The sequence below is a fragment of the Gopherus evgoodei genome, chromosome 4 (genome assembly GCF_007399415.2).
Source record: "Gopherus evgoodei ecotype Sinaloan lineage chromosome 4, rGopEvg1_v1.p, whole genome shotgun sequence".
NCBI lineage: Eukaryota > Metazoa > Chordata > Testudines > Testudinidae > Gopherus > Gopherus evgoodei.
This window is the reverse complement of record NC_044325.1, coordinates 89,652,192-89,665,567: the sequence shown is the minus strand read 5'-3', so window position 1 is coordinate 89,665,567 and position 13,376 is coordinate 89,652,192. Positions and strand designations below refer to the sequence as shown.

At 43.2% G+C, this 13,376-nt stretch overlaps 1 protein-coding gene across 2 annotated transcripts in view; it reads right to left on the bottom strand.

The window, feature by feature from the left end:
* NELL1 (neural EGFL like 1) overlaps positions 1-13,376 on the bottom strand; it is a 454,792-nt gene that overhangs the window by 436,895 nt on the left and 4,521 nt on the right. For both annotated transcript variants that reach the window (XM_030560164.1, XM_030560165.1), the window contains exon 2: positions 11,474-11,599. In XM_030560164.1, coding sequence (XP_030416024.1) covers positions 11,474-11,599 — 126 coding nt within the window. The remainder of the gene's footprint in view (positions 1-11,473; positions 11,600-13,376) is intronic.

The following is a 13,376-nucleotide window of genomic DNA, read 5'->3' as shown; positions in this document are numbered from 1 at the left end:
GGCTCAAATACAACATTGTTTGTTGGGGGGCTAGTGCACAAGAACAAAAGTAAAATCAACCACCTCATTGCCCAGGCAGAGAGCCTGACTCTTCAAGCCTCTCTCATGCTTCGTAATACTAAGGGTTCACCTACACATGAAAATTAACTTGGAATAAAACAGAGTGGGAATTTAAAGCAGATTAACTACTCTAGATGAACTCCATGTGTAGTCACTCAAAGTTCTCTTACTCTGAAATAAGATCCCCCCAAATATGGAATTAATCAGGAATAGCTATTCTGGAACAATTCCCCATGTAAACAACCCCTTACTTACTCAACAGTAATGGGTCCAATTCTGTTTGGACTTACATTGGTGTAAAGCAAGTTTTGCCAATGGAGATACATAGGTGTAAAAGTAAGAAACAGGCCCATTAGAACTATTTGCCCAAGTAAGTGTTATTCATTGGGCAATGTTCACCCCTATGCAGAGGGCAAGCCCAAGGTTGATGAGTCTCTAAAGTCCCAGTTACAACCCATTTAAACATACATAGAACTTCAGCAGCATATATGCCTGCCCCTCTGTACGGGGATGAACTTCAGCAAGCGAAGAGCAAACAGCATAAACAGAGAGAAGTACAAGTAACTCCTCACTTAACGTCCTCCCAGTTAATGTTGTTTCACTATTAGGTCACAGCCCTATTAGAGAACATACTCCTTTAAAGTCCTGCAAAATGTTCCTGACAGGGAGCAGGGTGGGGATGTGGGGGCTTGCACCGTTCTGCTCGCCCAATGTTCCTGATGGGGAGCGAGCAAGCCCCCACCCCCAGACCCCAGTCCCCGTCAGAAGCGGCAGGTGGGCGGAGCAGGGCAAGCCCTCGTGCCCTGACCCCGCTACGCCTCTGCCTCAACCAAGCTTCAACATCATCGGTGAGTACAGTATTAAATTATTTTAAATTATTTTTAAAACTTATACTGTATATGTATATAATGTCTTTTGTCTGGAAAAAAAAATTCCCTGGAACCTAACCCCATCCATTTACAATAATTCTTATGGGGAAATTGGGTTCACTGAAAGTTGCATTTTTCAAGAACGTAACTAGGATGTTAAGTGAGGAGTTACTGTAAATTAGGTTTTTAATATTTTGAGTTTGAATAAAAGAAGATATGATTATTAGCTGATAATATTATAATGATTATTATGGGCCACATCCTGATACCTTTACTCCAGTTAAGTAGCACGTTATTCTGTGAGTAACCCCATTAACTCCAATGGGATTATTCATGAAGTATTACTCAACTTGAGTACGAAAAATGGAATTTGGCCATGTGATTATTAGCTTGACAGCATTCCTTTAAGACAAAGGCACAACACATTCTGCTTCATTTTGATGGAGCTCCAAGGAACCCTGAAAATCATTACTATTACTTTTATCTAAATTGAACACTTTTTCCTTAAAGATATGGGTGTTCGTGCTACTACTGATATATTAGGGTTTGGAACTTGTAACTCCCATTAGCAATATGAGGAGTTAACCTCTTGTGTCCCACTCTGTATCAAGTGGAGAATAAACATCCCTTTTTTCACTCTGCTTATCTTTAATAAAGGTCTTTTGTCAACAAATTGCCAGAAAGTTAATGGCTTTTAGCAATCAGAGAAGTGCTAGCTGTAGAAAGTCTCCTCTTCCCCATGTGTATGTCGGTATCAATGCAGACAGACAAGCAACACAATTATTGTCCCATAGGAAAGCAAAAATAACTGGCAAGGGCAGTGGCAATGCATGATCAGAGTTCTCTCCTATTCAGTACTGACATGTTGGGAAACCCAAAATAATTTAGATAACAGGAGGAGGCAGCACAGCAATATTTTCACCTCTCCTGCACATTTCTCCAGGGTAAAAACTGATCATTTTCATTTTGTGTTGCTAAAATTACTGGGCTGAGTTTTTAATTTGGAAACTGAAATTTCATAACCATTGACAAGCTCCCTCCCCACCCATTCTCCACATGAAAGTCTACAAGAGGTCTAGGCCTTAGCTTCCAGCCAGTCAGCTTTACCAGTGGGAAAAAGGAGTATTTGGCTGCCATAAAAATATTTCTTTAAAAAAAAAATAAAAAAAAAAATTGGCTTGGTTGTTACCACAAAATGTCACTAAAAGCCAGAAATTGCATTGTTTAAAGACCTGGAAAAACTGTAAATTATCTCACTTTCACAATGTCACATAGCCCTACCCAGAGCCATCCATTCCAGAGCCATCCATTCCAGTGAGACAAAACCTTAGCCCAGCACACAGCCTAAGTAGCCAAAGTGTATGCTGGGAACATCTTCCAAGGTTTTAGTGGCGTCCATTCTGCTTGAGCCCCTACACAACCTTAATCCGCATTGTCCCACCAATCCTGCAACCTGCCTCCAAATACAGAGTGGTGCACAGGGAACTCTGCCCTGGAGCCCAGCTCTACACAGTGGACACCATCTCAATAGGCTCCCCAGACACTTCCCACGCCAGCCAGGGGAGCTGCACTGGTCAGTGAGAATGAGACATGTTAATCCCCTGGTGCTACAATTTAGCTACCAGAACTGAGGAGACAGATGTGTGGTTAGTATTCTCACTGACCTATCATCAAGAGAGATAAAGGGGCTCTTTCTCGAACTACAGAGCTTCTTATAAGCTGCCCTTATAAGCGTGGCTGGGCTCATCTCTCACAGAACTTGGCACAATTCAAACGCTGACCATTCCCAAGAGCATACAATGGTTTTCAGGCCATGGGGGGATACGTAAAGTTTGTGTGGTTATTCAGCATGGCATCATTTTTGGGTAGTTAAAAGGTTAACAGTAGTTTATCTATCTCCACAGCCTTGGGATGCTATTCAGTAATTATGTCTCAAGCAATCTTTAATTGTTCCATATGAAGATGATTCATCTCACTATCCCCTCCTAGCTCTTTGTAAGCTGAATCCAGATCTGTTCTCTCTCCTGAAGATTGCTAGAGGTTTGCAGAGAAACATTGCTTTATATATATATATATACACACACATATATACACACACACACCACCAAAAAAAAAATTAAGATTGCTAAGTCAAGCACTCAGAAGTTAAGAAATGCCAGCATTAAAGTTTTAACACTCCAACTCACAGAGTTTAGCTGTTATCCATAAAAATGAAAATGTATCAAACCAGTTTACTAACAGTATTATGGTCTGGAAGCAGCTCCATTAAATGAAACCGACATCAGAAAGCTGGAGGCAGTAGAGAGGAGAGTTCTTAGATGGCATGGGTAAAGTGGAATGATTTTAAGACAAATGAAATAGAGAAGGAGAGTAGGATGCGAAAGAGTACCGGACTGGCTGCAATCAAAGAGATTACAGTGATGGAGACACTGCAGAAGACAAATGATAAAATGCCAAAGAAAAGAATGCAATGTAACAAAGATCGTTCAAACCTAGAGACTGACCATCAACTATATTGTGGGACATCATATGCAGGGGCATAACCAGGCTGAGCTTAATGGAGAAATGAATCATGAACAGGAACAAAAGATGCTGCTGTTTGGCTCCTCATGTCTCTAATGATGCTTTGGGATGAGAAGAATTAAAATTGTCCATGCAATCTTAATTCAGCCCCCTTCTACATATGCATTATGATACAGACTTTAATTACATGATCACATTTCTCCACAGGACCCCTGATTCATTCAGAGCACAAAATGGATGGTACTAACTTAATGAGCAAGGATTCAATATTTTGTTTTCTCCCCCATGTCTTATATACAGCACACTATTCACACTCTGCTCTGAAGACAGAATTATTACTTTCCCCATGGACTTTGCTATGATGCTTATCACTACAGTGCTTTATAAATATTAATGAATTGATTTTCATAACACCTGTGTGAGATGAGGGGTGGTATTATCCCCATTTTATAGATGGGGAAACTGAGACACAGAGAGATTAAGGTTAGGAGTATCTACTAATTTTGGGTGCCCAACATGAGATGTCCAGGATCTGATTTTTCAGAATACTTATAAATACATGCTATATAATGCTATGTTAAAAGCACAGCTCTCATTCACTTCAGTTGCAGCTGTGACTACTCAGCACTTCTGTAAACCAGACTTTAGAGTATCATGTTGGGCACCCAGACAATGAGGAACATGCCATTAGTGACCACATGTGAAAAGTTTGGCTTGAGTGACTTGCCCAGCATCATAGAGGAAATCTGTCGCATAGTCAAGGATAGACTCCAGGATGACACCCAGGAAAATATCCTCTCTTTTCCTGCCTCATCCATGCACACGCCTTTCAACTTCTGCAGCAAATGGAGCAGGAGTCCCACAAATGGCCTTCTTCACTACCCAGATTCAGCCATGGAATAGGGCAGACAACAATTATGGGATAATGTATTTAAAGACTGCAACACAAAGCATATGCACAAAGCAGCTGAACTAACATTACGCAAGCAACTTGAATTCTGACATTTCCTAACTTTTAAGAGCTTGATTTTGCAAGCTTAATCGTGTTCTTTCAACATCATTTTTTAAACTGAATATCCCAGGTTTTTAAAAAGCAAATTGAAAAAATAGAAATTCCATGATGTGGTCTCATAAAGACACCCACATGGATAATTGGCAGAGCTCGACCCTTCAGAGCTACAGCACAGACCTCTGACACTTGAGCTAATGGAGCAACTGGTAGCAGCATGTCATTCTCTATGGGGACCAGGAGGATGGGACACTTTGCCAGTGGGACTCACAGATATCTGCTGACATCAGAGGTATTGCCTGAGATTCAAGGATCTTTTGTTCCATTTCTGGCTCTGGAGGGAAACACACTGTAGTGGGCACAGACTCTTCTGCCCATTATCCCAAACTTGATTCCTTTTTCCCCATCCCCTCCAACCTCTCCCTGTACCATTTCAGTCTCTTCCACATTACAGTCTCATGTTCCTCAATGACTCATTCAGTCTCCAAACCTCAGGATTCTGATCCCAGTTCCAGTATCCTTGCCAGCTCATTCCCAGATCCCCCCCCCCATCCCAGTACTTATCCTTAGTCTTCTTGACCAGTCAGTCCCAGTTTCTACACTTAGTTTCCAGCCCCCATTTCCTCCACCCAGGCTTTTTATGCCCATCTACTCCCAGCCTTCCCCTGGCTGCTCCCAGGCCCAGCTCGTCTCCTCTGTATTTAAGTCAGGCAGTCATTTGCTCCTCCACCCTGCCAGTGCACCAGCAAGGGAGTCATTCAGAACATAAGAGAGACAGCCTCCCGGCTCTCAGACCTTAGGCCTGGCCTCATCCCAGAGCAGCTGTTTTAAGGAAAGTAAGTCCACCTTCACTCCTGCAGCCTCGGACTGGTGCCTACTCAGTCCTTCTTTGAGGGTAGCAAATGAGCAGTCAGGTCACAGTTAGGAGTTTTCAGGGGATAGAGGATGCTCAGTTAATTTATGGGGCTTGCACATACACAGTCTGGTCAGCACAAGAGACCCAAACATGCTCAGTGAGGATGGAATCTTCAGAGATTTTAGCTGCTACATCGAAGTCTCTACTGAGCCTGTGCAAACTGATTTTTCAAAGGCTTGAAACTTGGACAAATCTGGGTGGATTTTTACAAGGATGGCAAATAGCACATCCCTGACACATAGGCCGCTCCCCAGGCTACTGTCAAAGTCCTGCTCCAAAACACTGGCGCGCACTAGAGCTTTCCAAAAATAGTTTTTTGTTTATTTTTTTTTAAAACATTTCAAACAATGTATTTTTCGTTTGCCTCCTCAGAAACAGCTTAACTGTTTTGGCTGTCACTTTCACAGAACTTCAGCCTGAGGTAGACACCCAACATGGTACATTTCAGCCTGAATAGCTCAAGTTTAGCAAAGTTATAAGCCGCTGAAAACAGGATCTTATAATGGGAAGCATCAGGCAACCTTACATAAAAGTGGTGCTAACAGTGGGTATAATACAAAAGGGCCAAGTTATGGTTTCCTCACTGTGAGTGTTGTGGGGGGAAGGACCCACAATGTTGCACTACAGCTAGCATTTAATGGGACTACTCATGTGCTTACATGCTTCGCTCAACCACAACCTACTTAACTCACCAACTGACATAAAATGAGGTTATGGAAATAGATGGTAGAACCCAGGTCTTCTGACTCCAACTTCAGTTCCTCACTGTAGAGCATGCTGCCTATCACACTGCTCACACTCCAAGACTCAATATGTCTCTCTGTCCGTATTAAATTGAAATCCGAATTCCAGAGCTATAGCCTTCTCTCAGGTGCATGGGTGTAAAGTCAGAATACTCCACTGACTTCTTAAAATTACTCTGGTTTGACATCAAGGTAACTAATAGGCCAGTGAAGTCAGTGGACTTATTCTGAATTTTTGCCGGCATAAATAAAGGCAGAATTTGGCCCAAGAAAGTTTCGAACTGGTGCTCTGCATAACACCACCATGTTGCAGTCTCATCACGACACAGGCCAAACCTGTATTTAAAGCAACAATTTCTCAAGCCTTCCCCTTCATTTTCCATTTTGGGGTTTAAATGCGGCTGAATTTCAGAAGTGACTGTATAATGGGACTTTGAAATCCAGAAAAAACAATCTAGTCATAATTTAAATTACAGTCCAGAGATCTGACTCTCAGAATTCCTCCCTGGGCACACAGATAAAATATATGCAAATAGCGGAGAGTGCTCAGTTGTTGTCTTGATACAATGATCCAACCATCCAGTGAATCTATCTCAGACTCCTTTCCAGTTAGGCAGACAGAAGCAGTAGTGTCCGGTAGAGAGCAGGTGCTCCCCCACTTTGAAGGCTTAGAGAAAGATGCCAGGTATTGGAGCAATGTGCAGCAAGGAGGCGAAACAAAGAAAAGCAGGCATTAAAGAGTGAACTGCACCAATAAATGATCACAGCAAAGCTCAGCTGAAAGACAGGATCACCTCTTGGGGGACACAGAAGAAGAAAGACAAATTGCAGTGGATTAGTGACATGCTCCAACAGAATATTGCTATTTAAAAAATCTGGATGCTGTTTTCCAGTCATTATTATAAGGCATTCATTTTGGAGCGCTGTAATGTAAATCCATAATGCTGAAAAACTATTGAAAAAGTTAAATAAAATAAGCACAAAGATCAACACTTCAATCTTTCAGTGCTTCGGTCTAGTATCACCAATTTCCAACTCTGGTAATTTATGTTCTGCCTTCCCAAATTCTCCCTGAAGTTTCAACTGGGAAAAGTATTATTATTATTTATTTAATACAGTAGGAACCCAGCTAATAATAAATATGAGTGCCATATAGTAAAACCAATACAAAAACATTTATGTTAAATGAAAGAATCAACCAGACACAAGCAGAGTTATCCTGAACCAAACAATCTGGCACAAGATCAAATCATAGTAGTAAGGTGATGATTTTCAACCTGTGGTCTGTGGACCCCTGGGGATCCACAGAGTAGGTCTAAGATTTCCAAAGGGGTCCACACCTCCATTCAAAAATGTTTAGGGGTCCACAAATTAAAAAAGGTTGAAAACCAATGTCCTAAGGTCAGCTACTTTACTCAATGAAAGATAACATTTATTTGACTTCTGCATCTTATAAAGCCCCAACCACACTGTTGGCTTTCAATAAATAATAAATAATGAGGGAAAAGCTCAAAAAAACTAGGTAGGAATAATCTAGAATTTGCATCCTAGCCTAAAGGCAGCTGGAAAGGGTCTCCTTCAGACCTTCTCCAGGAACGAGTAACAAAACCAAGGACCCTTGGATCAAGAGTCTTGTCCCAGATCCAATCCTGACAAACTATACACCTAGAGCAATTGTACCCTGGCCAACCTTCTGAGCAGGGGGTAGGGGGGAATGCAAGAGGCAATTGCTCAAGTACTGAGGGTTATCTACAAGGCACCCAAGGGCAGAATTTTGTTCTTGAGGAGAATCTCAGTTATAAAGTACTTTATATAAAAAATTTAAGACCCTGAATTTTATTTTTCACTTGCTGTTCTGAACTTTTGTTCAGAGTTTCTAGGAACATTTGACTCCAGAGGTGGCTGCATTTCAGTGGTGGATGAACTTCACAGCATGTTTAGTTTTTATGTTAGTTTGTAAAGTTCATAAAGTGTTTTGGGGATCTTCCAGGACAAAAGGAGCTAAAGCAATATTAGGTCACAATCATTATCCCTTAAAATTTACTTTTAATACCAAGTGTTACAAGAAGCCCTGGGCTGTACATGCAGATCTTTTTAGTTTTGCCATTAGGCACTATTAGACTGTGAAAAGCTATGGTGACAGTTTGTCAATGTGTTCTCAATTAACTCCACGAAAAACACCATGAGAAATTTTAAAATAGTTTAAGCCAATTAGGACATTGCAGTCTGCTGAGAAATGACTGCACTTTTAACAGTTTGCCTCAACTACTTAAGCAGTGCTCAGCACAAAATGAAAAAATTGACTTTTTAGGAAGAGTATCCAAAGCAAAACATTTCAGATGTTTAACTTGATGTCTATACTCTAGATGTTGCTGATAATAGTTCTGGCATCTAGGAATTAGCAGAAACCATTTGACTCTGAGTCCTGAAAGGAAGGTGAACCTTGCATAATTTCTTAAATATGGTCTTCAACAATCTTTCCGCTATAACACCTGTTCTCTCTCTTCATATTGTACATATTTACCAGCTGGGTAAAGAATAGGCTAAGTTATAGATCTGATTCTTGTATCACGTACACGAACATAAATTATGCATAACTACTGAAGTTCATGGAATAAAACCGGTGCAAGTGAGATCAGAATCAGGCCCTTTGTCCCGCTACATCAGGGGTCGGCAACCTATGACACGCGAGCCAATTTCTAATGGCACGCTGGGGCCTGCCGGGACCCCAGTGTGCCATTAAAAATCTTGCCGACGCGGCAAGCTGCAAGGTCCGCGCTCCACAGCTGAAGCGCCGGGCCGAGCGCAGCAAGCCGCCGGCCCCTCCCACGCCTTCCCCTGGAGCCCTGCCGTGGCGCGCAGCGATCTGGGGGTCGGGGCTCCGAGCTCCCGCGGGGCTACGTTTGGCTCGGTGGGGAGGAAAAACCGCTCCCCGGTCATCTGGAGCCCCGCCCCTCAGAGGGCTGTGCGCGCGGCTCCGGATCAGCGGGAACCCAGCGGGTAAGGGGTCCGGGTCCGGGTCCGGAGGAGGGGGTGGGGCTGGATAAGGAGTGGGGGCAGTCAGGAGACAGGGAGCAGGGTGGGATCCCAGGGGCGTGGTTAGGGGCGGGGGTCTCTGGAGGGGGCAGTCAGGGAGCAGGGGGGGGTTGGAATGGGAATGGGAGTCCTGGGGTCTGTTAGGAGGTGGATAGGGGGGTCAGGGCAGTTAGGGGACAGGGAGAAAGGAGGGTCCTGGGGAGGAGGGGTCTCTGGAGGGGATGGTCAAGGGACAAGGAGCTGGGGGGGGGTCGGGAGTTCAGGGGGGCTATCAGGAGGTAAGGTTGTGGAGAGGGGTTGGGGCAGGCAGGGAGCGGGGGGGGGGGGGTTGTACGGGTCCAGAGTTCTGGGGGTCCTGTCAGGGGGCGGGGAGCGGTTAGATAGGCGTGTGAGTCCAAGGGGTTCTGTCTGGGTGCGGAGGTGTGGATAAGGGTTGGGGCAGTCCGGGGACAGGTAGGGTCCTAGGCGGGCAGTCAGGGGACAAGGGGCAGGGAGGCTTAGATAGGGGTGGGGTCCTAGGAGGGGGTAGTGTGGACAAGGAGTGAGGGGGCTTGGGGGTTCTGGAGGGGCAGTCACCTAGCCTTCGGCTCTGAGCCCTGTACCACCTAGCTCTCTGCTGACTCCTTCATCCCCCTGCATGACCCCAGCCCTGACTCTGGCACCCCCACACATACTCAGCCTCCCTACCCTGACACCTGCACCCTTCTCACATGTGCCTAGTCCTCTGCCCTGACTCTTGCACCTCCCACATCTCCAGCCCCACCCTACACACATCCCATGCACCCTGCACATCCCCACCTGAGCATTAATGGGAGCTACTGCCCCCCACTCACATTCCCACCTGTACCCCTCACACCAAATGGGAGCTGCCAGCTAAAAGCCCCCACACTCCAACCCTAAGCCCCCTCCCTCATTCTAGCTCCTAGCCAGACCTTTCACCCCCAGCCCTGTGCTCGATCCATTCCCACCCTCAGCTCACTGCAGAAAGAGGAAGAGAATGGGCCAGAACCAGGGAGAAGGTAGGTACCCATTGTATGTGGGCAGGGCCAGGACCCCAGACTGGCAGCCGGGTCAGCGGGTCTAGCAGCTGGGATCCCAGCTGGCAGGAGCGGCGGATGGAAACCCCTGAGCGGCAGTGGGCTGAGTGGCTCAGCCCACTGCCAGCCTGGGTCCCGGCTGCCAGCCCCGCACAGCCCACTGCCAGTCTAGGTCCCGGCTGCCAGACCCATCCCAGCCGCAGGCCCCACTCAGCCTGCTTCCGACCTAGATGAACAGAACCCAGACCAGCAGCGGGCCGGCGGCGTAAGATCTACATTTTAATGAAGCTTCTTAAACGTTTTGAAAACCTGTTTATTTTACAATACAACACTAGTTTAGTTATATAATATATAGACTTGTAGAGAGAGACCTTCTAAAAAACATGTATTACCGGCACACGAAACCTTAAATTAGAATGAATAAATGAAGACTTGGCACACCACTTCTGAAAGGTTGCCGACTCCTGCTCTACATTGTTACCAAAGCAAAAAAAACAGTGCCATCGAAGACAGTCTTTCATTTAGTATTAAGCAAGTTATAGAAAAGTTATACTAAGCTAGGTGAAACAATCTCTCTGTTCATATTACTTGCTCATGTAAACATATTTTAGCAACTCATTTCTTCTGCTGTTTAGGGCTTTAAGCGACAATGGCTGAAATCCTAGCCCCACTAACATCAATGGCAAAATGCAACATTGACTTCACGGAAGCCAGGACTTCATCCACTGGTCACTTAAAAATCCCACTTTTAAATCTCTTACCAGTTCCACCTTACAACACTGAAACCTAAATTTCTTTAGAAATCAGTCTTATTTTTACCATGAATTCATTTACTTTGTGCTTGTCACTCTGCTCAGAGAGTGAAGATAAATATTGCTTGCCTTTCTGATGCATGCAATTCCATTGAAGTTGACAGAGACTGGTGTATTACTATCAGTGTGCATCAATACACTACAAAGGGCTTTAATACTGTCCTCTTATCTATGCATGCAACTGGGCCCATGCAAGGAAACTCAGTGGGAGTATTCGACTGGAAATTAAACAGAGGAATGTTTAAACACACCCAAAAGATGTTTTCATTGAAATTTTGGGCCTAAATGACCTGATTTCATCCCTGTAAAAACACCATTAACATCTATCAGTAGAATAACAGTATCTTAGGAACAATGGAACCCGTAGTAAAATGCAAGCACTGTGTACAGGGAATACGTTTTACATCCAATCTCTTAGTAATCATGGAGACAGAGGCCATCTTAGGTAAATGAAGATGTTTGATTTACCTTGGAATAAAAATGCTTTGCTAGCATGTAGTCCTGACACTTGTGTAACTCCAATAGTTGTATTCACAAGATCCAGTTCTGTGATAATATCAATTTGTAAATTGGGATCTGTTCCAAATCCGGCAACTGTTTAAAAAAAAAATGAAAGTTTGATCAATTTTTATTTTAAATCGAAGCATTACAACAACAACAAAGAACTTCTAGTACAGTATGGGGTATGTGCAGATACTATGTACAGTAATCACTTGAGACAGTAACCTCCCCAGATGTAAAGAAAATATGTTTTTCTCCACTGACTACCTTTAAGCTAGCACCTTTTATCTTCACAGATTTTAGAACACAATAGAAACACTACATTTAACACATCAGTATGACATGGCAGAAGAACCATCACAATTAAACAAAACTTATCCAATTATAATAAAAAGCAACAAAATGAAGACAGAAAGAAAACAGCAGGCAGAGGAAATGAGTAATCACTCAGACCAGCAATGCTCATATTCATTGAGCTATACTATTACCAAGAACTTACTGAAGTCTGAATGCTCCTTTCATGATCAACTGAAGAAGCATGCTAGCATTCCATGTTGAGCTGCAGCTACTCTTTAATAGATTAGGTTACTTACTTCCACCATTCTCTGTAAGTTAGATGTAGTATATATTCCAAACTAGACAACATGCCCCCCATGAATTGCTGATAATAGGGTATTCTTTAGCATCCTGATGGAAATGGGTGATATCTGTAGTGATGGTATGGAAATCATGTGACAGTGGGTATTCATGTCCAAGTGGTAACAAAACTGCTGCACTAATTTAGGCTCAGAGGCTCGGGGGCAGCTGCTTGTTTGCAGAACACTTTACGTGGTTAAATATGCAACCTTTATCCAGCAAGGAACAAGAGATATGGCAGGAAACCAGCATGGTTTGTTCTTACAAGGGTCCATCCATCAGCATGGTAGCTGAGGTAATACGAGATCCATGCCTGGCATATACAGCAAGAACCTATTGTAGAAACCAATCCTGCTCCTAACAAGTATTGCTACTAACTTCATTCTAGGAGAAGGAGTAGACTCCTAGAATAAAATCCTAACTCCACTGAAGTCAATGTCATTGACTTCAAGGGGGCCAAGATTTTACCTATAGTGTACAGTCAGCTGGCTTTCCATTAAGTGATCTCCAGTTTTATGTTTCAATTCATTCTTTTTCTCTTTCAGGACTTTGAGCTGTTAGGCAGCAAGTATCCTGTTTGAGTTTCTAAAGACTCTCTGAAAAACTGTCAGGGTATATAATGAACAAGAATAAATCAGAAATTCTACTTACAGTTATGCCACAAAACACTTTTTTCTCCTTTTCCTTTACTCAAATATTTAAATACCTTGGGATGATATCTTGTCCTAAATTTAGATGACAGCATTTCACAAAATTCATGGGAGTAATAAAGCTCTTGAAAAGGAAACTTGAAAGTGATCTCTTTTAACCTCACTTCAACAATGGCAATTGAGAATACTGGGCACCTTGAAGGATTGGGCCCATTGACAGGAAGATATGACTTCATAAAAACACTTCTGGCTTGCCAAATTAAGTTTATTTAGTATGTGCTACCCTAATGCTTTCATATTAATAGAAGACTAAACAGTTCTGTAGAAAATTAAGACAACTGGAATGAACCTGAGTAAACTGATCTTACAATATAAACCAGGAGATACAAACTTCCTAGAAATTCTGTAACAACACTGGACTTTAAGGTTCTCTTTGGCTTAATCCAGGCCAGATGCTCAGAAACTACAATATCTGAATTGCAAAGGGACTTTGACATCTCCCTCAAACCAGCACTACCACATCATGTGATAGCTAACACTCCTAACACTGTACCAACTCTTCTAACTGCAAATCATCCTGAACA